General features: G+C 43.8%; 2 protein-coding genes across 4 annotated transcripts; both read left to right on the plus strand.

Moving 5' to 3' along the window:
• The first annotated feature begins 630 nt into the window (after positions 1-630).
• LOC136452541 (microtubule-associated protein RP/EB family member 1A-like) lies at positions 631-5,353 on the plus strand. Of its 3 annotated transcripts, none has more exons than XM_066453150.1 (8): positions 705-730; positions 2,722-2,816; positions 3,086-3,578; positions 3,975-4,071; positions 4,196-4,255; positions 4,462-4,614; positions 4,695-4,814; positions 5,190-5,353. In XM_066453150.1, the coding sequence occupies exons 3-5, from the start codon at positions 3,453-3,455 to the stop codon at positions 4,240-4,242; spliced, it is 270 nt and encodes an 89-aa protein (XP_066309247.1). In that variant the 5' UTR covers positions 705-730; positions 2,722-2,816; positions 3,086-3,452; the 3' UTR covers positions 4,243-4,255; positions 4,462-4,614; positions 4,695-4,814; positions 5,190-5,353. The 3 variants fall into 3 exon arrangements, with proteins under 3 accessions (XP_066309249.1, XP_066309247.1, XP_066309248.1); XM_066453151.1 differs by lacking the exon at positions 705-730 and having other exon boundaries at positions 2,711-2,816; positions 3,086-3,193; positions 3,413-3,578; XM_066453152.1 differs by lacking the exon at positions 2,722-2,816 and having other exon boundaries at positions 631-730.
• A 19,839-nt stretch (positions 5,354-25,192) lies between these two features.
• On the plus strand, positions 25,193-25,591 carry LOC136454889 (uncharacterized). Its single transcript, XM_066455136.1, has one exon. It carries the CDS (start codon positions 25,193-25,195, stop codon positions 25,589-25,591), a length of 399 nt encoding a protein of 132 aa, XP_066311233.1.
• Positions 25,592-25,896: the final 305 nt, after the last annotated feature.

Genomic DNA, 25,896 nt, shown 5'->3' on the forward strand with positions numbered 1-25,896 from the left:
CAAAACACTCGGCCTTGGGCTGGCCTAGAAATGGCACATAAGCAAACCAACTAGTTCACAGAGCCTCACAAGCCTAAGGGCATTTAAGTCATTTGGCTGCGCCGTTACCCACCGTTAGGAGCAAAACTGGACGGAACGGCTTATTGGACAAAAGAGTTTAGCGTCATGGCACCAAGGTCTGTGTGAACTTTTTGATGGTACGTAAGAATGGAGTAATGGCACACGGGAAAAAGTCTCAATTTTTTTCTCCCCCACGCGACTGACTCCTCTCCCGCTCCCCTCCAACTCCATCTCTCTCTCCCGACGCGACAGCTGGTGTAGGGCGACGGCGCCCTCGCCGGCGGCGCACAGGCGCGAGCGAGCCCCGGCAGCCCTCCTCCCTCAGCCCCGACCCGCCCTAGATCCGCCGCTGCCGGTGCCCATCCTGAAGGTCCCCGCAGAGCTATCAAAGCATATCCGGAACCTCTTCGCCACCAGCCGCGGCCGCGCCATCCTGCTCTCCGGCCCCATAGGTTTGTTTCGTTTCCGTTGTCCCTGCCGCAAGAACCCCCGTTCGCTGCTCGGTTGTGGGCAGGGGATGGTGTGGTGTCCCCTGTTTCTCCGATGGATGGTGACCTTGTTGGCTGCTGCAGATCCTTCTTTTTTCTTTCAGGCATGGATGAACAGAACAGATGCTTTCTTTTTCTCATGTTCGTGAGTACAGAGCATTGCCCAAGACGACTCAATTAAGGTAAATATATATACTGATCTGTCTTCATACTGTGTTGTGACGAGAACCATGACAGAATAAAAGGCATCCAGTCTAAAGTGTTGCCTATGTTGTAAATAGTATATTATTAGTGAGTACTTGTTTTTTTGCTATCGGCTTTTTAAATTATTCAAGGCCAACAATTATACACAATCAAAGTATACAGGTAATAATCATGAGCTGTGATTCATTGCTTCTTGGAAGCAATCGTTTATCATGGTTCTGACACCCTTCCTTTTTCTCCCGTAGCGGCCAGTATACTATTTCATTTTCTCCCATAGCGTTAGCATGGGAAATATACTTGATAGAAGTAATATTCCATCGACAACACTGAGTAGGGTAAGAGGGTGATTCTAATAAAAGAAGTACTAATTTGATATTGCTAGATGAAGACTTTCAATGAGTTGAAAGTTAATAAATTTAGACAAAGGCATTATGATGTTCTGTTATATTTTCCAGTCATACTCTGTCTTCTCTTGTTTAAATAAAAAAATATCCGTAAGAAGTCACAATGTGCAGCCGCAATTGAACTGCAGCAATAGTTAGACTTCTTTTTTTAAATCACAGTTTATATTTGGAGTTGTGACTGGTGGTTGTTGTGCAGGTATATTTGGAATTAAACTGAATGAAAGGATCTCTGCCAGCAAAAATGAAAGGATCTCTGCTACTAGCACATTTTATTTGCCAAGAGTATAGAATGTTTGTTTTATCTGCTGTTATTTTCCTATTAAAAAGGGGGGCATTGTTTGTATGCTTAGTGTTTCCTGCAGCAGCAGCAGCAGCAGCAGCAGCAGCAGCAACAACAACAACAACAACAAAGCATTTAAGTCCCAAACAAGTTGGGATAGGCTATAGTTGAAACCCAGCAGAAGTAATCAAGGTTCAGGCACGTGAATAGCTGTTTTCCAAGCACTCCTATCTAAGGCTAAGTCTTTGGGTATATTCTATCCTTTTAAGTCTTCTTTTATTGCCTCTACCCAAGTCAACTTTGGTCTTCCTCTGCCTCTCTTTACGTTACTATCCTGGCTTAGGATTCCACTACTCACCGGTGCCTCTGGATGTCTCTCTTGAATATGTCCAAACTATCTCAACCGGTGTTGGATAAGCTTTTCTTCAATTGGTGCTACCCCTAATCTATCACATATATCATCATTCCGAACTCGGTCCCTTCTTGTATGACCTCAAATCCAACGCAACATACGCATTTTCGCGACACTTATCTGTTGAACATGTTGTCTTTTCGTAGGCCAACATTTTGCACCATACAACATAGCAGGTCTAATTGTCGTCCTATGAAACTTGCCTTTTAGCTTCTGTGGTACCCTTTTGTCACATAGAACACCAGATGCTTGGCGCTACTTCATCCACCCTGCTTTGATTCTATGGCTAACATCTACATCAATATCCCCGTCTCTCTGTAGCATTGATTCTAAATATCAAAATGTATCCTTTCTAGGCACTACTTGACCTTCCAAACTAATATCTTCCTCCTCCCGAGTAGTAGTGCCGAAGTCACATCTTATATACTCAATTTTAGTTCTACTGAGTCTAAAACCTTTGGACTCTAAAGTGTCCCGCCATAACTCCAGTTTCTGATTCACTCTTGTCCGGCTTTCATCAACTAGCACTACATCGTCCGCGAAAAGCATAAACCAAGGGATGTCCCCTTGTATTTCCCTTGTGACCTCATCCATCATTAAGGCAAACAGATAAGGGCTCAAAGCTGACCCTTAATGTAGTCCTATGCTTAGTGTTTCCTGCCAATTTAAAAAATTGCTCTCATGTATCCATTGTTTCACTGCTCTGTAAATTTGAAATGTTTTTTTTCTCTTTTTACATAATGTAGTCTACTAGTTGAAGTATTTTTATCTTGCATGTGAAGATGTATTTTACCCCATATTTTGCTGCTCCACAAGGTAGGTGTCCAGAAAAAACTGCAATGGCAGTTTTATTTAACATAGTACCATTTGCAGGTCCTTGGAACAGTAGGTGCCAAACTCATATAGGTTGTGCAAAATAAAAGGTGTATCCTGAATCTGAGAACTCAAGTTACTTTGGTGCTTGTCTGGTAATAAATCTGCAGCCTGATCATTGCAAGTTTTTTTATATTGGTCAATTTATTTCTACTAAAAAATCAAATTGTGACATTGCAACCTATTCAAGAGCTTCTATGATTTGTCAGAATATAATTTTACACACAAGATTTGTTTTCCTGAATTATAGAACCAGCTATAAAATTGAATTAACACTTGGACTAATGCTATGACTTGTATATGATTCACATGACAAGAATAGAGATAAATGTATATGACTGAGGTGACATTGGTGCAATGACAGGATCAAAGTGGTGGACAAGGACATGTTTTCTGCAATTTTGAACCACGTTGTCTAAATCAGGTGGGGCTATGCATAGGGATGCTGCCGCATTTGCCATCAACGATCTAGGTGAGGGGAAAAATTACATGTTGCAATCCACACATCAGACTGTGAGCTGAGGTATTTGATGTGAAGCTAAAACTGTGCTGCAGAGTATTTGAAGGAGCATTGACATTCATGTGGCCTGTGCTAAAATTGTTGTACATAAATCTCAAAACAACTTGCCTGAGCATCAGTATCACTAATCCATTTTTTATTTTGCATCAAAACAACTTGCCTCTGCATCAGTATCATCAAACCATTTTTTGGCGCGGTTGCGTGCCAACTGATGGACGCGGCGCATCCCGGTGCCGTGCCAATGCACAAGGGTAACTTCGACGCCAAGATGGAGTACGACATGATCCAGAATTACAAGGTCCTGCAGGATGTGTTCAACAAGCTCAAGATCACTAAGGTGCGTCACGGCTTGGTTTCTCTCCTTTCTCTTGTGCTGAAATCGATTGAACCAGTTTGCTTCGTGCTCTGAATGTTCAGTGCTGATGAGAGTTGATTCCAGTTGTGTGATGTGACATGTGCACATGTTACGCAGGAGCGTTAATTTCTGGGCAAGAATTTATTATGCAGTGGTGTTAAGGCCTTGTAGGATCCTAATTTTTCTCTGATTCCTTTGCTAATTCGAAGCAGTTTGATGATGTCATACTTACTGTGCTCTAATTTTTTTCACACTGTTGTTTGGTAGCTTTAGAAGCTGACGAGAACAATGAAACACTGCATCGATTTGTTGGTCTCACTGGAAAATATTCAAATCATGAGTTCAACTAATTTTTGCTCTAATTTTTGCACGCTGCAGCCTACCAAGGACATCCAGAAAATCTGCCGCGGCAGGCCATGCTTCACTTTGGAAGGCCAGGCTTCAATACATGTTTCTGCGCAAAAATACATATGCAGTAATGATTTGTTCAACTACTTTTTAGAACCTGTATCTACTTTGTTCAATGGATTTAGAATTTGATCATATGAAATTTTCAGATGTATTTGCCAGCCATATAACTATTGACCTCATATGCACAGGTATTGCCTTGATGGTGTTTCAGCAACTCGGGGGAAATGGACCTTGATCAGCTTGGATTGGTATTAAATTTAGGAAATGTGCTATATGTTCTTTCTTTCTTCACAGAACAATCAGTGTCAGCAAAAATGTTTCCTTTATTAGTGGCTTAAAGTTTTCTTATATGTGGAAACCTGAAAAATTAAGAAATTAGAATCCAATATTAGAACTGATGCTTCCTGGTTCAGATCATTTTGATTTAAATTCCTTTGTTCTTGTGTTTGTGCAGAAAGTACACATGGCCGGGTTCATTAGGCATTACAAGCTCCTCGAAATGGTTGCTGAGCAAGGAGTGGAATTTCACTCAAATGTACTCCTATTATGAAGGCCAGTGCATGGTGATGGAGAGTGTTTCTACAGGAGCTTCATATTTTCCTACCTTGTAAGTGTCCTCCTCCCTTTTCCTTTGAATAACATTTATGTTTAGTGGTTAACACAGTAGTTTGTGCCACTCTAAAATAGGAGCAAGTTCTTCATAGGTAGGATACACATGAGGACCACCGTCTTCTTGCTGCTGTTAAAGGGGTGGCTAGGCAACATGCACGCCTTGGGTGGGCTTCTGAATTTTCCAGGAGCCACAAAGTAAGCTCTCACCTTCTCCACGTTTGGCATTTCTAAATTTTACAACCTGTTGACATAGGTTCAAATATGAATTTATTGGAAATGTAACAATCTAATGCTAATAAAAATACGATATAATTAGAGAACTAAAAGAGATCATGCTTCTTCCCTACACCAATATAATGCACCCATGCTGATTTGTTTGGTCATCTGATGAAATCACTACTGTTTTGTTATATTTTCTTTCTCAACTACTATCCTATAGCTATTGCTTACTGGTAGAAGCTGCACAGACAAGTGTTATGTTGGTTATATCTGTTGTTCATACCTTGTTATAAATAGTCAGTATTGTGTAAGCATTATTGCAAAAATACAGTGACTATCTGATTCTTTTAGGCATTTAAGAAGCTGATAAAGAAAGTATTGAGATGGAAGACACACCGGATGGAAGCATGTACCAATAATTAACATGGGTGAAGACTTCTAGATATTGTGTATTATATAATATCTAGCTAGATATTGATTCATAAAAATAAATATGAATTTTATTATTAATTGAATTATGGTTGCACTGTGTATCATCATGTATTGTTATATTTTTAATACAATATTCATATGAATTGAGATGTTTCCTCTGTCGTGTATGATTTTTTTAATATCTTGTTGATTGGCAAACAAATATTTTCTTACAAATACTTTAGTTATTTGATTTGTCCATAGCGTTAGCATGGGTATTATACTATTTCTATAATATACTGAAAATGGTGCACCGAATTGGAATCTCTCTTAATTGTCTTGCTGTACTCTATTTATGTGACGCAATTTGGTTGTTTTCATGTGCATCCCTGAAATGAAGTCGTGGCGTTAGCACAGGCACTATACTAGTGTTTATAGGTTGTCCAAGGCGCTATATGGGCTAAAGCAAGCCCCAAGAGCTTGGTATAAACGTCTTCGAGATTTTCTCATTGAGAAGGGCTTCAACATTGGGAAGGTCGATACTACACTATTCACCAAGAAGCTTAATGGAGAGATCTTCATTTGTCAAGTATATGTTGATGATATCATATTTGTCTCAACAAATGAAGACTATTGCAAATAGTTTGGTGAATTGATGTCGAAGGAGTTTGAGATGTCAATGATTGGAGAGCTCATATTCTTTCTTGGTTTTTAAGTCAAACAAATGAGAGAAGGGATTCTCATCTCTCAAGAAAAGTATACCAAGGATCTTCTCAAGAGGTTCAAAATGGATGAATGTAAGCCAATTAAGACACCAATGCCTTCTAATGGACATCTTGACCTAGACGAGGGAGGTAAATCAATTGATTAAACTCTCTACCGTTCTATGATTGGTAACTTGTTATGCATGACCGTATCTAGGCCTGACATCATGATTAAACTCTCTACCGTTCTATGATTGGTAGTGTCGGGGACCTAATACCGGGGTACCCCAGAAGGTGGAACCAATAACCACCGAACGTTAAAAACTTTTGGACGGATAAGGGCGCCGTTACGTCCCTTGTTCGAATGACAAGAGTTTGGTTCCGCCTCACCCGACGCCTTTGGGATGGCTCTGCCTCGCCCGAGGGCTAAAGGCTAGTCTCCGTCTCGCCCGACGCCTTTGGGGCAGGCTCGGTCTCACCCGAGGGCTAAGGGCTAGTCTCCGCCTCGCCCGACGCCTTTGGGGCGGGCTTGGTTTCGCCCAAGGACTAAGGGCTAGTCTCCGCCTCGCCCGACGCCTTTCGGGCCAATCTCGCCTCGCCCGAGGGTTGAGGGATAGATTCCACCTCGCCCGACCCCGGAGGGGCGGGCTCGGTCTCGCCCAAGAGATAAGGACTGGTCTCTGCTTCACCCGACGGCCAGGAACGAGCCTCGCCCTGCTCGATATCTAAAGACTGGTTTCATCTTACCTAACAACTTCTCCCCGTTCCCTCATGACGATGGGTACTGGGCAAGACAAGACATTCAGGTCAACCATGGCTCCAAGGACCATACCCTGCACCCTGGCAGGAAAAGTACTGCCAGGGAACGATAGGACGGGTGCTTTAGACCCTTTCGGGCGCCGCAGAGCCCGAAAGGTATTACAGGTGCGTGCTCCTCGCCCTATAGAGTTGTAGACGCCGCCTTCAGCTCTAGGACACGGAACCCGACAAAGATATAAGAGAACCGCTACGCTCCAGAAAAGGATTTGCTATCTCCACGAATGACAGATATTCTGACACCACGCTATGGACCCAAGGGAGCGGCGCCCGCTTCCTGATCCCTTAGGTCCACCAAGTCAGAAGACCTTGGCCACGGCGCTACTCCGAACCCCGACCCCGCGTCCCTCTGACGAAGACTCATAGGAACCAGAAGGAGTGCGGAGCAAGGCTGGGGGAGGCTCATAAGTCAAAACCATTGTACTGCAGCCCATACCCTATGCAGGGCAGTGTTCTATAACCAACCTGACATTCTACAGAGGCATCGACAGTATTGTAGGCGCTTATCTTCCTTCGCACTCATCAGAATGAAGGACCAGGCTAGGTAGATGTGAGCCACAAGACTAGGTAGAGTACGCATCCTAAAGCCCTCACCCTTGTAAAGCCAGCCCCTTCATCTATAAAAGGGGAGACGCTTCCTCCATCAAAGGGACTGATCTTTGACGTCATAGTACACAACACTCACACAGTCAAGCTGCGATCAAGCTCTTGGCCTCCTTTCAACCCTTCCATCAGAGACTTGGGACTAGTCCCTCTCTCGATCGTTTGTACCCCCTACTACGAACCGTTTTCGGTGCTAATAACACGAGCAACAACAAACTGGACGTAGGGACATTCGGCCCAAACCAGTATAAATCTTGTATCCTTTAGCGCACCATCCGAGCCTAACGCACATTACTATAAATTTACTTGCCGGTGCTTGTATGAAACACCGACAGGTAGCTTGTTATACTTGACCATATCTAGGCCCGACATCATGTTTACTGTGTGTATGTGTGCTAGATTTCAAGCTAGTCCTAAGGAAGCCCACTTAGTTGCCGTTAAAGGAATCTGTCGGGGACCTAATACTGGGGTACCCAATGAGGTGGAGCTAATAACCATCAAATGATGATGCTTTCAAGCAGACGAGAACGCAACTGCACTTCTTGTCCGTATGACCGAAGGTTGGCCGCGCCTCGCCCGGCCCCTGAGGGTTGGCTCTGCCTCGGCCGACCCCGAGGGCTGGACTCCGCCTTGCCCGATGTCTAGGGGTAGATTCTGCCTCGCCCAACCTCCCCGGGCGGGACTCCTGGGAATGCTACATGACGGGTACCCCCGAGGGACATGTCGAAAGCATCCCCATGGAGGAGGCTACCCCGATGGGCAACCTCGACGACAAAACTGAGGGGGACACAGCGGCCCCACCTCACATAGGGGTGGAGCAGCTGAAAGCTCGAAAGTGAGAGATCAAGGAAGCTGGAATCCAGCTTGTGCAAGAGTGCGCGGAGCTCGATCGAGAGATCGAACGCCGCGGGGACAGTGGTCGCGCACGTGCCATGGCCTGCGATGTAAACCAGAGGATCATCACCAACGATGAAGCCCTTCCTCGCTTCGCAGGGGCGAGCCAGAACATTGCCGCCGCAATGGCCTTGTTCCATGGACTTCCAGAGGTATGGCAGAACCTCCTAAATTATAGGGCCCACATGCACCTGTCACTATCCAATGACCTTTGACATCTATGCATATGTTTCCAGTAACTTAAGAAGACTGTCGGGTGTCCTCGAGGAACCCCGAATCATCCATGATTTCCGAGCAGGATCACATTACAGAGTCATTGCAGTATTACAACATTTATTCAAATATATACATCAGAGTAAAAATAGCGGAAGTCTTACAATAACTTAGTTTACAAACCAGTGATTTCAAACCTTATAAACTAAGTTCGATAGTAATACAAAACGTAGTAGTGGAGTGGCATTATACATAATACAAAACACACAATAGAACTGCCCTGCCCAAGGGCCACACATTTACTTCTCATCGTCAGATCGAACAATAGTCATGCAGCACGATCCAAAACAGATCTGCTCATGAGGCTCACCTGCAACAAGGGTCAACGAACCCTGAGTACAAAAGTACTCAACAAGACTTAACCGAAATAAAATTGAGAAGACTCAGGAATGCAGGCTCAGGGATTCAAGGTATGGCTTTAGCAATAATCAAAGTTCTTTTGCGTAAAAGCTCTTTAACAAAATTCTTTATATAGAAAACTTCATAAAATCATATACCAAGCTGACACGATCCGTGTTGAGATCATGAAACTTCATAGCCAACACCTTCACAAACCATCCTCAAGTTCCAGTTATTTATTACTACGATGATGAACAGAGAAGTGAGTCTCCATAACCGAGGAGCAACGACGATTCGAACCGATTATAACCCAGCTGGGAATTCCAGACCACACGACATATGTAGGTCCCCGACTTACATATATCAACCTACCCTCAGATCCTCTAAAACAAGAACGGGTCCGTGCCACCCGAGAATACAGTACTCCACCAATCTAGCCCATTGCCACGTGGGTACACGCTATTCCTGCCATCTCTCCACTCCCAGTGCGCGAGTAGCCATTCTCGCAATAGAATAGCCAAGTTAAGGCTTACCGGAGTATGTGGTTAGTACTACAAAGTCTCACCGCACATAGTTCAACAATGGTACGGACCTTAACCGACACAGGCGGAAAGAACCCGCTCACAAGACCTCCATGTCTTGTGGCTCACACACACCGAGTCCACCCGGTCTAGATTTCTTACTTCACATGCTCATATTTCATGATAACATAAGTAACCAAAGATCCATTTAAAACTCGCAGGTGACAGGTAATCACCCGACTAAGCATGACTAAGCATAACTAGTCATTTACGAATAAAATAGGTAATCAAGGTAGATATGGAAAAGCAAGGCTGGTAATGCACCAATTAGGTTTCCACTTGACTCTTAATCACTTAATGCAGTAAAGAAAAGCAAAAGCAAAATCAATTTGTAAAACACAAGGTAGGTTTGAATGCATCCGGGGCTTGCCTTCGTTGACGGAAAAGTCCGGTTCCTGCGACGTTCCACAAATATCTGATCCGACCTCAACAGACGGATTAACTTCCTCAACCACTTGATTAACTACCACGTGTTCACCTTCGTTCACTACACGTAGTAACAATGCCATGTTTAACATGATGCGAGATATAAAACATGATGCTCGATGATGGATGCAAAAGTTAATAACTTGAATACAACTTTCCTTCGCGGTACAATTACAAATAATTATCATAAAGCATTTTTAGTCGTGCTTCTAATAAGTCAAAGGTTCACTTATTATACATGCTTACCAACTAAAGCCTCATCATGAAAAGACATGTATAAACAATATACAAGAAAATGTAGAACTTTTACTTTTTACCCAAGAGGTTGCATCTAAGAAGCAATCAAGTTTATTAACATGCATTTACTAACGAAATTCTTAACTAAATCATTTAGAATTATTAACTAAAGGGCGAACCTAAACATATCAAGAAGGTAATCACTTGGCCATGACACAGCAGGGGTGGGGTGTTTCATGATCTATAATCAACTCCAAAATCATTCAGGACATCTCATGATCTATGTTTATCATTTTGACAATTATTAACTAATAATTAAGGCATATAAATAAGAGTATGATTAAACATCATCAAATTAATCCCAAACTTTTTGTGGAGGCAGGTTTTAACAATAAACAAATACACTAAAAATTTCATGGTCACTGGATATTTATTTTGGCCTATAAAAATTACACAGCAAGCATTTCTTAATTAAAAGCACTAATTTTTAAGCATCCAAAAATTGTTGATTTTCATGGTTTCATATTTTTCCTACATAGAGGACATCATGAAGAGGCTACACAAAAAGTTTCATGATTTTAGCATGCACCAATAAATAGTAATCAAATTCACAAGTTTCAGCTGAAAATAGAAAAAGAAAAAGAAAAATCCTGTAGCACACTATTTATCTGAGTCACAAGATTCACAATTAGGCCCTTGCCTTTGTTCTAATTGTTGCGCGAAGCCCCTGTCGCGATTTTTAGAACAGAGGACATCGGAGAGCTCGGTTTCCGCGGTTACTGTTCATCGTAATTACAGAATTGCCACTCGCATAATTTCCCAATTTACTCCAAATTTTATATGGTAACTCAAAAATCTCCAAAAATAAAAGTTGTTCAAAAACAAAAGTTCTACAACTTTGCTTTTATAACCATCCCCTAATTCGGTCTACATTTTGAAATGCAAAATTGAATTCAAAAGGGGACACTTTAAGTACATTTCGCCTTTTTAAATTACTTCAAATTTTACTAAACAACTTTGAAAACTCCAAAAACAAACTTTGTATAACTTGACAAGCTCTACACTTTTGCTTTTGGGCTCAACCCCAAAATATGCTTAAATTTTGAATTAGGTTTTTCGGGGCAAAACTAAATGATAAAAATTCGGATTTTCGGAAACCCAATAAAACACAAATGTTTTGAAATTGATTCAAACAATACAATTCAACACATACCACATAAATGTAAACTTGTTTTAGTGAATGCATATCAAAGTTTGCAATATGACCAAATGCCTTGCAATGCATATGATGACATGTCCTGTTTTTAATATTTAAACACCCGAGGTGTTACAATCCTTCCCCCTAAAAGAAATCTCGCCCCGAGATTCAAAGACATAGGGTAAGTAATGGAAAAGGAAATGTGTCGCAAGAACACATACAAAATCTATTCATAAAACAGTTGAGGTCCCTTTACAAAACATAACTAGTAACAACCGAGCTCAACTAACATTACTCTCTATTGACGCAAGAAACTCTGGAAATTTTTCTAATAAGTAATCTTCTGATTCCCAAGTAGCTTCTTCTTCTGAATGTTGATTCCATTGTATCTTGTAGAACTTGATTGTCCTTCTTCGAGTAACACGATCTTTCTGATCCAAAACTCGGATAGGATATTCGGAATAAGTCAAATCTGGTTCAAGTTCCACTCCTTCAACCTCAACATTCTGCTCAGGCACTCGGAGACACTTCTTCAATTGAGAAACATGGAATACATCATGCACAGCTGCGAGATGTTCTGGTAATTTCAAGCGATATGCCACTTTTCCATACCTCTCCAAAATTTGAAATGGTCCAATATATCGAGGTGCCAACTTTCCTTTAACACCAAAACGGGTAACTCCCTTCATTGGTGATACTTTCAGATATACAAAATCTCCTTTGTTAAATACCAATGGTCTCCGTCGTCTATCCGCATAACTCTTTTGACGGGACTGAGCTATCTTCAAATTACTTTGTATTTGTCTAACCTTGTCTTCTGTTTCTTTCACAAGGTCAACTCCAAAGAATCTTCTTTCTCCAGGCTCAGACCAACTCAGCGATGTTCTGCACCTACGACCATAGAGTGCTTCAAATGGAGCCATTCTAATGCTTTCCTGATAACTATTGTTGTATGAGAACTCAGCCAAAGGTAAGCATTCATCCCACTTATTGGAATAGTTAAGGACACAACACCTTAACATATCTTCAAGCACCTGATTGACTCTTTCAGTTTGTCCATCAGTCTGCGGATGATAAGCTGTACTATACAGTAGTTTGGTACCCAATGAAGAATGCAATTGTTTCCAAAAATTGGAGACAAACTGTGTACCCCTATCGGACACAATAGTCTTGGGTACTCCATGGAGACTCACAATTCGCTCTAAATACATCTTGGCATACCGTATAGTGGGATATGTATTCTGAACTAGAAGAAAATGTGCTGATTTGGTTAGTCGATCTACAATAACCCATACTGAATCAAATCCCTTGGATGTCTTGGGTAGACCAACAATAAAATCCATACTTATATCCTCCCACTTCCAAGATGGAATAGGTAATGGTTGTAATTCACCAGTAGACCTCAAATGTATAGCTTTCACCTTTTGACAAGTATCACACTTTGCTATATATCTAGCAATCTCTATTTTCATTTTAGTCCACCAGAATCTTTGCTTCAAGTCATGGTACATCTTGTTGCTTCCCGGATGGATAGATAACCTAGTAGCATGTGCCTCTTCTAGAATCGACTGCCGCAACTCAGGAACCTTTGGTACTACCAGGCGATCCTTGAACCATAACACACCTTTATCATCTATGCTGAAGCATTCTGCTTTTCCATTCCTGACCCTTTCTTTGATATGAGCTATACCCTTGTTTTCCTTCTGAGCAGCAATAACTTGATCTCGAATAGTGGCTTCAACAATTATGTTGGTCAACCAACCTTGTTGAATTACTTCTACATTCAACTTCTCCATTTCTTGACATAGCGTCAAGCCCATTGTTCTCACTGTCAGACAATTGCAATAACTTTTGCGACTGAGGGCATCTGCAACTACATTTGCTTTACCGGGGTGATAATGTACTTCCAAGTCATAATCTTTAATCAGTTCTAACCATCTTCTTTGTCGCATGTTCAACTCTGACTGAGTAAAGATATACTTTAAGCTTTTGTGGTCTGTATACATATGGCATGTATTACCAAGCAGGTAATGCCGCCAAATCTTCAGAGCATGAACCACAGCTGCTAACTCCAGGTCATGAGTCGGATAGTGTTCTTCATGTTGCTTAAGTTGCCTAGACGCATAGGCAATGACTCGGCCTTCTTGCATCAACACACATCCAATACCAATACCTGAAGCATCACAATAAACATCAAACGGCTTCTCGATATCAGGTTGGGCTAATACTGGTGCAGTGGTTAACAGTCTCTTCAAGGTCTGGAAAGCCTCTTCACAATCAGTTGACCAGACAAACTTGACTTGGTTCTTCAACAACTCGGTTATGGACTTTGATACTTTAGAGAAATCTGGAATAAACCGACGGTAATACCCCGCCAATCCCAGAAAACTCCGAACTTGATGAACTGTGGTTGGCGGTCTCCAATCAAGCACATCCTTTACTTTGCTTGGATCAACTGCAACACCTTCAGCTGACAAGACATGTCCAAGAAACTGTACTTCCTTAAGCCAAAAGTCACACTTGCTGAACTTGGCATAAAGTTGATGTTCTCTCAAACGGGTCAGAACAATTCTGAGATGTTCGGCATGTTCTTTCTTATTCTTGGAATATACTAGAATGTCATCAATAAACACCACTACAAACTTGTCTAGCTCGGGCATGAATACTGAATTCATCAGATACATGAAATGAGCTGGAGCATTTATCAAACCAAAAGACATTACCAAGTACTCGTATAATCCATATCTGGTGGTAAATGCCGTTTTGGGAATATCTTCAGGCTTTATCTTGATTTGGTGATATCCTGATCTCAAATCTATCTTGGAGAAAACTTTGGCTCCAGTCAGTTGATCAAAAAGCAAGTCTATCCGAGGTAAGGGATACTTATTCTTGATGGTCACTTCATTCAATGGACGATAGTCAACACATAACCTTAGGGTCTCATCTTTCTTTTTCACAAATATTGCTGGACATCCCCAAGGTGATGAACTAGGTTGAATAAATCCTTTCTCAATCAATTCTTGTAACTGAGTCTTCAACTCGGCCAATTCCTTTGGTGGCATCCTATAAGCTCTCCGAGAAATCGGAGCTGTTCCAGGTTGCAACTCTATGTTAAACTGGACATCCCTATCAGGTGGTAGACCGGGTAAATCTTCAGGAAACACATCCGGAAATTCACACACTACCGAAATATCTCTAATCTCTTTGACAGCAGTTGCACAAATCTTGCCCACTGATCTTCTTAAGGTTGGAAGTTGGATGAGAAGTTGAGAATTACTATCAGGCAAACTCACCCTTAATGTCCTATTCAAAGCATCTATAACAGCCTTATGCTGATACATCCAATTCATTCCCAAGATTACATCTATATCCCGATCCTTAAGGATAATCATGGTAGTGGGGAAAATATGCCCACCCAGGTTTATGGGTACCTGGTATACCATTTCCTTAGTACACAGACGTCCCCCGGGCGACTGTATAAAGAAACTTTCCTTTGTTGCCCCAATTGAAATTTCATGCTTTACCACAAATGTTCTATTGATGAATGAATGAGATGCACCTGAATCAAAAAGTATAACTGCAGGGTGATTGGCAACAGGAAACATACCCATCATCACTGGCTCCCCTTCTGGAATTTCTCCAGCTTGAATATAGAACACCCGTCCTGTCTTCCTCTCATCTTTGCCCTTCTGAGCATTCTGATTGGGGTTCTTGTTTGGTGCCTGACCCTGTTGTTGATTGGCAGGGGCCTTCTGATAATTTTGATTAGCCTGCCTGGGATACGGACATTCCCTGGAGAAATGACCGATCCTTCCACAATTGTAACACGGATAATTGTGACCCTGGGACATTGGAGCATTACCACCAGGAGCATTGGTCGACTGTGAACTCGGGTAGGTTATAGCAGGACAGACATTTGACTGTTGCCCAGCTTGAGACTGCGGCGGACGATAAGGAGGACGATTATGATGTACTGGATGATAAATCACCCTCTGCCTCTTCTGATTTCCCCCAAAGGATCTAGACGGCACACTCTTTTTCTTCTTGAGCTCCTTATGCTGCCGATACTTTGACTCTGAAGCAATTGCAATATTTACTGCCTCATGATAAGTAACATTAGTACAAGTTGTCATCATTGTCTGCAGCTTGGTATTCAGACCTCTCATAAACCACCTCTTCTTCTTAGCATCAGTATTAACATGTTCGGATGCATATTGTGATAGGTGATTGAATCTTCCCACATACTGCATCACTGTTTGATCTCCTTGCTTCAAAACAAGGAATTCATCTAGCTTCATAGTCATAACTCCTTCAGGGATATAATGGGCTCTGAAGGCAGTACGGAACTCAGCCCAAGTTATTGGAATGCCAGCAGGTTGCATAGCCACTAAGTTTGCCCACCAAGCACTTGCTGCTCCTCTAAGTTGCTGAGCGGCAAACGCAGGTTTCTGATACTCCGTGCATGGGATAAGATCAAATTTCTGCTCCATGGTTCGAAGCCAGTCATCAGCCTCCAATGGTTCATCTGCCTTGGTGAACACCGGTGGTCTTGTGTCTGTAAAATCAACATATGTGGCCTCCTGTCTGTTATGATGGCGACCACGGTTTCCGTGCATCTGATTCTGATTACTCTGAGCTATCTCATGAAGCAAACGAGAATTTTCGGCCGTCACATTGACAAGTGCGGTTATAGCATCCGCCAGATTTGTTGGAACTGGTGGCGGATCTGGAATACCATCCTCATCTTGTGAAGTTCCTGGAATATACGAACCCCGCGTACGACGCATCTGCTCATAATAAATCAAACTTTATTACAAGCCTTTATTGAATTGCACTAAAGCTTACTCCAAACACATTACATAGAGTTTACTAAAACACAAACCCGCAAGTACAAAAACAAGACTACATAACTTAACTAGAACTAACTATTATACAACTCTACTCCTTTCCTTGATTACTTCAAACTTCAGGCTCGGTATCCATTCCGGAAATATTACCGCCTTCATTATCACTTTCATCGATCATTACTAATTCTTCAGGATCTTCTTCTTCTTCTTCTTCTTCTTCTTCTGATTCGTCATCATCGGCAAGGATGACACCGGGGTCCATGGCATCAGCTTGGGGTTCATGATTTAGATTTAGTAGATTGCTAAGCCTATGAACTTCCTCATGTAGATAGGTATTATGTTCTTCTAAATCTTCTACATAGAATTCTAGCTCATGAGTTCTAGCTCTAGCTATATCTTCCCTATGCCAAGCTTCATTCCTTCCCTCCACCGTACGAACTAACATGCTTTCACAGTTCCTGTGCGCGGTGGTGAGACGCTTCAATTGATCCTGTAATTCTCCTACCTGTATAGCATCCAAAGCCCTATCTCTAGTAGCTTGTGCTAACTCTGTAGAAATCCTCTGTATCTCTGCCTGAGGATCAGGCCTAGAGCTGCTACTGCTAGCACCATCATTCCTAGGGGCAAGTTGGTGACGAGGAACTCCTTTGGGTCCAGTGGACTTACGGGGCGTCATCTTGGTACGAGCCATACTGTAGGAAGCCAATTTAATCCAAGTAAGACCACTTGATCAAAGTCTAAAGAGCAGCTAGAATAGATTACATTACTCAAACCAGACTCACTACTCAACTCCAGACTCAGAGGTGAAGGAAGTAACGAGTGAATTAACCATGATGCATGAATCGTTCTTATGAACAAAATCATCAAAGCTTATAATGCACATAAACAACATTTGTTTTTATATAGGGCATAGTAAGATTACTACTCCACCACACAAAACCTTTTAATCCAATAGGGAATGGTGAGAAAGAAATAAGATAAGTCAGAAGCAATTTGGACCAAATTAACAAGTTAAATTTAGTCATCCCAAATCATTTTGAAGTTTTTGTAAAACAATACGACAAAGACTTTGCAACGACCGCTCTGATACCATTCTATGGCAGAACCTCCTAAATTATAGGGCCCACATGCACCTGTCACTATCCAATGACCTTTGACATCTATGCATATGTTTCCAGTAACTTAAGAAGACTATCGGGTGTCCTCGGGGAACCCCGAATCATCCACGATTTCCGAGCAGGATCACATTACAGAGTCATTGCAGTATTACAACATTTATTCAAATATATACATCAGAGTAAAAATAGCGGAAGTCTTACAATAACTTAGTTTACAAACCAGTGATTTCAAACCTTATAAACTAAGTTCGATAGTAATACAAAACGTAGTAGTGGAGTGGCATTATACATAATACAAAACACACAATAGAACTGCCCTGCCCAAGGGCCACACATTTACTTCTCATCGTCAGATCGAACAATAGTCATGCAGCACGATCCAAAACAGATCTGCTCATGAGGCTCACCTGCAACAAGGGTCAACGAACCCTGAGTACAAAAGTACTCAACAAGACTTAACCGAAATAAAATTGAGAAGACTCAGGAATGCAGGCTCAAGGATTCAAGGTATGGCTTTAGCAATAATCAAAGTTCTTTTGCGTAAAAGCTCTTTACCAAAATTCTTTATATACAAAACTTCATAAAATCATATACCAAGCTGACACGATCCGTGTTGAGATCATGAAACTTCATAGCCAACACCTTCACAAACCATCCTCAAGTTCCAGTTATTTATTACTACGATGATGAACAGAGAAGTGAGTCTCCATAACCGAGGAGCAACGATGATTCGAACCAATTATAACCCAGCTGGGAATTCCTGACCACACGACATATGCAGGTCCCCGACTTACATATATCAACCTACCCTCAGATCCTCTAAAACAAGAACGGGTCCGTGCCACCCGAGAATACAGTACTCCACCAATCCATCCCATTGCCACGTGGGTACACGCTATTCCCACCATCTCTCCACTCCCAGTGCGCGAGTAGCCATTCTCGCAATAGAATAGCCAAGTTAAGGCTTACCGGAGTATGTGGTTAGTACTACAAAGTCTCACCGCACACAGTTCAACAACGGTACGGACCTTAACCGACACAGGCGGAAAGAACCCGCTCACAAGACCTCCATGTCTTGTGGCTCACACACACCGAGTCCGCCCGGTCTAGATTTCTTACTTCACATGCTCATATTTCATGATAACATAAGTAACCAAAGATCCATTTAAAACTCGCAGGTGACAGGTAATCACCCGACTAAGCATGACTAAGCATAACTAGTCATTTACGAATAAAATAGGTAATCAAGGTAGATATGGAAAAGCAAGGCTGGTAATGCACCAATTAGGTTTCCACTTGACTCTTAATCACTTAATGCAGTAAAGAAAAGCAAAAGCAAAATCAATTTGTAAAACACAAGGTAGGTTTGAATGCATCCGGGGCTTGCCTTCGTTGATGGAAAAGTCCGGTTCCTGCGACGTTCCACAAATATCTGATCCGACCTCAACAGACGGATTAACTTCCTCAACCACTTGATTAACTACCACGTGTTCACCTTCGTTCACTACACGTAGTAACAATGCCATGTTTAACATGATGCGAGATATAAAACATGATGCTCGATGATGGATGTAAAAGTTAATAACTTGAATACAACTTTCCTTCGCGGTACAATTACAAATAATTATCATAAAGCATTTTTAGTCGTGCTTCTAATAAGTCAAAGGTTCACTTATTATACATGCTTACCAACTAAAGCCTCATCATGAAAAGACATGTATAAACAATATACAAGGAAATGTAGAACTTTTACTTTTTACCCAAGAGGTTGCATCTAAGAAGCAATCAAGTTTATTAACATGCATTTACTAACGAAATTCTTAACTAAGTCATTTAGAATTATTAACTAAAGGGCGAACCTAAACATATCAAGAAGGTAATCACTTGGCCATGACACAGCAGGGGTGGGGTGTTTCATGATCTATAATCAACTCCAAAATCATTCAGGACATCTCATGATCTATGTTTATCATTTTGACAATTATTAACTAATAATTAAGGCATCTAAATAAGAGTATGATTAAACATCATCAAATTAATCCCAAACTTTTTGTGGAGGCAGGTTTTAACAATAAACAAATACACTAAAAATTTCATGGTCACTGGATATTTATTTTGGCCTATAAAAATTACACAGCAAGCATTTCTTAATTAAAAGCACTAATTTTTAAGCATCCAAAAATTGTTGATTTTCATGGTTTCATATTTTTCCTACATAGAGGACATCATGAAGAGGCTACACAAAAAGTTTCATGATTTTAGCATGCACCAATAAAAAGTAATCAAATTCACAAGTTTCAGCTGAAAATAGAAAAAGAAAAAGAAAAATCCTGTAGCGCACTATTTATCTGAGTCACAAGATTCACAATTAGGCCCTTGCCTTTGTTCTAATTGTTGCGCGAAGCCCCTGTCGCGATTTTTTAGAACAGAGGACGTCGGAGAGCTCGGTTGCCGCGGTTACTGTTCACCGTAATTACAGAATTGCCACTCACATAATTTCCCAATTTACTCCAAATTTTATATGGTAACTCAAAAATCTCCAAAAATAAAAGTTGTTCAAAAACAAAAGTTCTACAACTTTGCTTTTATAACCACCCCCTAATTCGGTCTACATTTTGAAATGCAAAATTGAATTCAAAAGGGGACACTTTAAGTACATTTCGCCTTTTCAAATTACTTCAAATTTTACTAAACAACTTTGAAAACTCCAAAAACAAACTTTGTATAACTTGACAAGCTCTACACTTTTGATTTTGGGCTCAACCCCAAAATATGCTTAAATTTTGAATTAGGTTTTTCGGGGCAAAACTAAATGATAAAAATTCGGATTTTCGGAAACCCAATAAAACACAAATGTTTTGAAATTGATTCAAACAATACAATTCAACACATACCACATAAATGTAAACTTGTTTTAGTGAATGCATATCAAAGTTTGCAATATGACCAAATGCCTTGCAATGCATATGATGACATGTCCTGTTTTTAATATTTAAACACCCGAGGTGTTACAAGAGGCCGCGATGCCCGAGGATCGTCAAGCCCACCGTGAGATTCGTATGTTGCTCGAGCATGCGGCGGCGCAGCAGGAAGAGAGCTCATTGTCTCGGCGATGCGACCTCGACACCAGCCAGCGCACGCCCTTGGCATGCCCCGCCAGGGATGCGTTAGTCCACCAGGCACCATAGGCGGCAGGCAGCACGCCGTGGTCCCGGTGCATCAGCGTCTTGGCTACAACCACGACGCACGCAGCACCCTCGATGCCCGCAGACGCACCTATGGCAACTCAAGAGGAGCCCTCCGCTTCTATCATCATCGTCTTGGCGGACACTATGACAGCGGTGAGGACTGGAGCCCAAGCCCTAGGCTGCCGGGCCCTCAGGCCTTTGGCCAGCACATCCTCAATGCTGCTTTCCCGTCAAGGTACCGACCACCTACTGATATCCCTAAGTACTATGGGGAGACAAACCCTAGACTTTGGCTTGAAGACTACCTGCTTGCCTACCAAGCCAGTGGTACGGATAATGACGACTTCATTATCCGCAACCTTCCACTGTTCTTAGCCGATTCGACACGAGCATGGTTGGAACACCTGCCGTCCAACGCGATTTAGAGTTGGGCGGATCTGAAGGAGATCTTTATGGGAAACTTCCAGGGCACATACAAGCACCCTGGGAACCCATGGGACCTCAAGAACTGCCATCAGAAGGCCAGTGAGACCCTCCTTGGGTACATCCAGCGCTTCTCCCGGTAGTGTAACGAGCTCCCCAACATCGCCGATGCCGACGTTAAAGGAGCCTTCCTGTCTGGGACTACCTGTGAGTCTTTGGTCCATAAGCTAGGACGCAAGGGCCCGCGAACCACCAAGGAACTCCTGGACATCGCCACCAGCCACGCCTCAGGAGAAGAGGCAGTCGGAGCAATCTTTGATCGTCTTGAGGGCAAGGCAAGGCAGGACGAGGGAGCCGACAAAGGCACCTCCAATCGTTCCCCCAAAAGGAAGAACAAGAAGCAATGGCGCGAGGACTTGCTCGTGGCCACTGCTGACCGCAAGGGTGGTCGAAAGCCCACGGAGGGCACTCTAAACCACTTCAAAAAATTACTTGAGGGGCCATGCCTGAACCATGCCTTTCCGGTTAAACATATGCTCAAGGACTGTAGCCTCATGTGGTGGTTCTTGTCCGAGGGCTCCAACAAAGGGGAGCAGGGAAAGGACCATGCCCCACTACGAACAACATTGAGGAGAAGGACGATGACTTTCCGACGCCGAACGGTTGCCTTATGATCTTTGGAGGATCAGCAGCCTATGACTCCAAACGTCGTCAGAAGGTCGCACACCACGAGGTCTACATGGCCGAACTGATGACACCTCCCTTCCTCCGGTGGTCAGAGTTCGCCATAACCTTCGATTGGACTAGCCATCTGAATAGTGTTCCGCACCCAGGGAGATATCCGCTTGTGGTCGACCTAATCGTCGACCCAAAGTGACTCACTAAAGTACTGATGGATGAAGGTAGCGGCCTCAACATCATGTACGCCAAGACGCTCGACGAGATGGGTGTTGACCAAACCCGCCTCCTCCCAACCCGAGCACCCTTCCACGACATCATGCCTAGGAAGCAGGCCATGCCACTCAGGCAGATCGATCTGCCCATTACCTTTGGGGATCAGTTCAATTTTAGGACTAAAACCCTCACCTTTAAGGTGGTTGGGTTCCCCGAAACCTTCCACGCCATCCTAGGACGTCCATGCTACGCGAAGTTCATGGCCGTCCCCAACTATACATACCTCAAGCTGAAGATGCCAGCCCCCCATGGGGTCATCACCGTTGGCACCTCCTTCCAGCATGCCTATGAGTGCGAGGTTGAGTGATGCGGTCACGCTACAGCAATCATCGCCTCAGGGGAGCTCGCCACCCTCAAGGAGGAGGTCACCAAAGAAGCGCCCAACTCCAAGAAGTTGACCGGGTCATTCGAGTCACTAGAGGGCTCTAAAGAAGTCCCCATAGACCTCAAGAGCACTGAGGGCAAAACAGTATGCATTGGTACCACGCTTTCCTCCAAATAGGAAAGCACGCTCGTCGACTTCCTCTGCAACAACAAAGACATCTTTGCATGGAAACCCTCGGATATGCCGAGCATTCCGAGGGAGGTCACCGAGCATACCTTGAAGATCCACCCAGGCTCCAAGCTGGTGAAGCAACACCTGTGTCGCTTTGACGAGGAGAAACATAGGGCCATCGATGAAGAGATAGCAAAACTATCAGCTGCCGGATTCATCAAGGAGTATACCACCCAGAGTGGTTAGCCAATCACGTTCTTGTACGAAAGATGAGTGGGAAATGGAAGATGTGTGTAGACTATACGGGTCTCAACAAGGCATGCCCAAAGGATCCATTTCCTTTGCCGCGTATAGACCAAATAGTCGACTCTACCTTGGGTGCGAAACCCTCTACTTCCTTGATGCATACTCTGGGTACCATTAAATCACAATGAAAGAGTCTGACCAGCTCACGACATCTTTCATCACCCCCTTTGAATCGTTCTGCTATGTTTCAATGCCATTCGGTCTAAAGAACACTAGGGCTACGTCCCAGTGCTATATGCTCAAATGCTTTGGGGACCTCATCGGGCAGACCATTGAGGCCTACATTGATGACATCGTAGTTAAGTCCAAACCGGCTGACCACCTCATTGCTGATCTTGAGCAGACCTTTGCAAAACTCCGAGCGAACGGCATCAAACTCAATCTCGAGAAGTGTGTTTTTGGGGTCCCAAGGGGCATGCTACTCGGCTTCATCGTCTTCGAGCATGGCATCAAAGCCAACCTAGAGAAAATCTCAGCCATCACAAGTATGGGCCTAATTCAGAACATAAAGGGGGTTCAACGAGTCATAGGGTGCCTTGCCGCACTCAGCCGATTCATCTCGCACCTCGGTGAATGAGGTCTCCCCCTTTATCGCCTCCTAAAGAAAGCTGACTGCTTTGAGTGGATCTCCAAGGCCCAGGAGGCACTTGACATGGTCAAACTGCTTCTGACAAGGGCCTCGATCTTGGTTCCTCCAAGAGACGAAGAATCCCTCCTACTATACATAGCGGCCACCATGCAAGTGGTTAGCGCCATCTTGGTAGTAGAGTGGGAGGAAGAGGGGCATGCCCTCAAGGTGTAGCGCCCTGTGTACTTCATCAGTGAGGTACTATCCGACTCTAAAACCCGCTACTCTCAAATCCAGAAGCTCCTATACGCAGTCCTCATCACCAAGAGGAAGCTACGCCACTACTTCGAGTCACACCCAATGATGGTCATGACGTCATTCCCCCTCGGTGAGGTCATCCAAAGCCAGGACGCCACAGGAAGAACCACAAAGTGGGCGCTCGAGTTAATGGATCAGGGCATTACATATGGCTCCCAAACGGCGATCAAGTCCTAGGTGTTGGCTGACTTCATCACAGAATGGATCGAGGTCGAAACACCACCGGCGGTCATCGATCAAGTGTACTGGACTACGTACTTTGATGGATCGCTGATGAAGAAGGGCGCCGGCGTAGGACTGGTCTTCGTATTGCCCCTCGAGGTATGCATGAGGTACATGGTTTGTCTCCATTTTCCCTCATCCAATAATGTGGATGAGTATGAAGCACTCATCAACGGCCTATGCATTGCCATCAAGTTGGGCATCCAATGCCTCGACATTAGGGGTGACTCCTAGCTGGTCGTCAACCAAGTCATGAAGGAGTTGAGCTATCATGACACCAAGATGGCTACGTACTGCCAAGAAGTCCGACGGCTAGAGGACAAGTTCGATGGCCTCAAACTCAATCACATCCCAAGACGCCTCAATGAGGCGGCCGATGCGCTTGCAAAGGTGGCGTTCGACCAAGAGCCAGTGCCAATAGGTGTCTTCACCAGCGACCAACACAAGCCATCGGTGCACTACAAAGGGTTGGAATGGGCCAACGATGGTCCATCCAATCTAGCCTCGGAGGCTAACCATCTGACGGCTCTGTCCGGCCCTGAGGTCACAGAGCTAGAAGAGGATCCAGCGATAGAGCCCGACCCTCTGGTTGACTGGAGAACACTCTACCTTGACTACCTCCTTTGTGACACGCTGCTGATGGACAAGACAGAAGCTCGATGGCTCACACGTCGTGCCAAGTCCTTTGTTCTTGTAGAAGGCGAACTCTACAAACGAAGCCACACCGGGATCCTATAGCTCTGTATCCCCATCGAACAGGGGAAGCTTCTGCTGAGCGATATCCATGGAGGGTCTGTGGTCACCACGCCATGCCTAGAACCTTGGTTGGGAATGCATTTCGATAAGGCTTCTACTGGCCCACTGTAGTAGCCGACACCGAGCAGATCGTACGCACCTACGAAGGGTGTCAGTACTACGCTCGGCAAACTCACCACCTAGCCTAAGGCACTCCAGATGATCCAAATCATGTGGCCCTTCATGGTCTGGGGGCTCGATTTTGTTGGGCCTCTGAAGAAAGCGCCCGGGGGCTACACCCACTTGCTTGTCACCATAGACATGTTTACAAAGTGGATAGAAGCTCGGCCAATCTCCGTGATCAAATCCAAGCAAGCCATGCTGTTCTTCCTCGACATCATCCATCGCTTTGGAGTACCAAACTCCATCATTACGGACAACGGCACGTAGTTCACCGGCAAGAAATTGCTTCAATTCTGCGATGAACACCATATCTGGGTTGATTGGGCCACCATCGCGCACCCCTGAACTAATGGGCAGCTCGAGCATGCAAATGGCATGCTCCTATAGGGCCTCAAGCCTAGGATCTTAAAACCGGTTGAACAAACTTGGCGCATGCTGGGTCGCCGAACTCCCCATAGTGCTCTGGAGCCTAAGGACAACTCCTAGCCGAGCCACCGGCTACACGCCTTGCTTCATGGTCTACGGTTCCAAGGCCGTCCTCCCAACCGACCTCGACTATGGAGCAATGAGGATCAGAGTAGACGATAAACAGGGAGCCAAGGCATCCCACGAAGACGCCATGAACCAGCTAGACAAAGCTCGTGATGTCACCCTCCTCCGCTCGGCCAAGTGCCAGCAGGCATTGCTACGGTACCATAGCCGATGGGTGTGGGACCGATCCTTTAATGTCGGGGACTTGGTTCTCCGCCTCGTGCAGAGCAACAAGCACCGCCACAAGCTCTCCCCACCTTGGGAGGGGCCGTACGTCATCGCGGAAGTACTCCGGCCAGGCACCAACAAGCTAAAAACCACCGACGGCGAGGTCTTCACCAATGCCTGGAACATTGAGCAGCTACATCATTTTTACCCTTAAATAAACACATACTTTCTCTTATCAGTTTTGTCATCAAAATCCTCGATCTTTCATGACATCTGACCCGTGCAAGTGCAAGGGGTCGGACCTCACTCGGGGGCTGGTATGAGTACGTTTATCTTGCAAAAATTCTCTATGTTTTCCCTCTTTTCTCATGGTAAGTCCTAAGGGCTAGGATTTTGGGAACAAAATCTGAGTATAACTGGTAGGACTACGGGAAACCCACGCCCCAGCGGCTACGGTCTCCTTGCTCACCAGCATGATCAGAATTGGCTCACCCGCACTCCAAGTTTTTTGTGACCTTA

Source organism: Miscanthus floridulus, chromosome 5, assembly GCF_019320115.1.
Source record: "Miscanthus floridulus cultivar M001 chromosome 5, ASM1932011v1, whole genome shotgun sequence".
NCBI classification, from domain to species: domain Eukaryota; kingdom Viridiplantae; phylum Streptophyta; class Magnoliopsida; order Poales; family Poaceae; genus Miscanthus; species Miscanthus floridulus.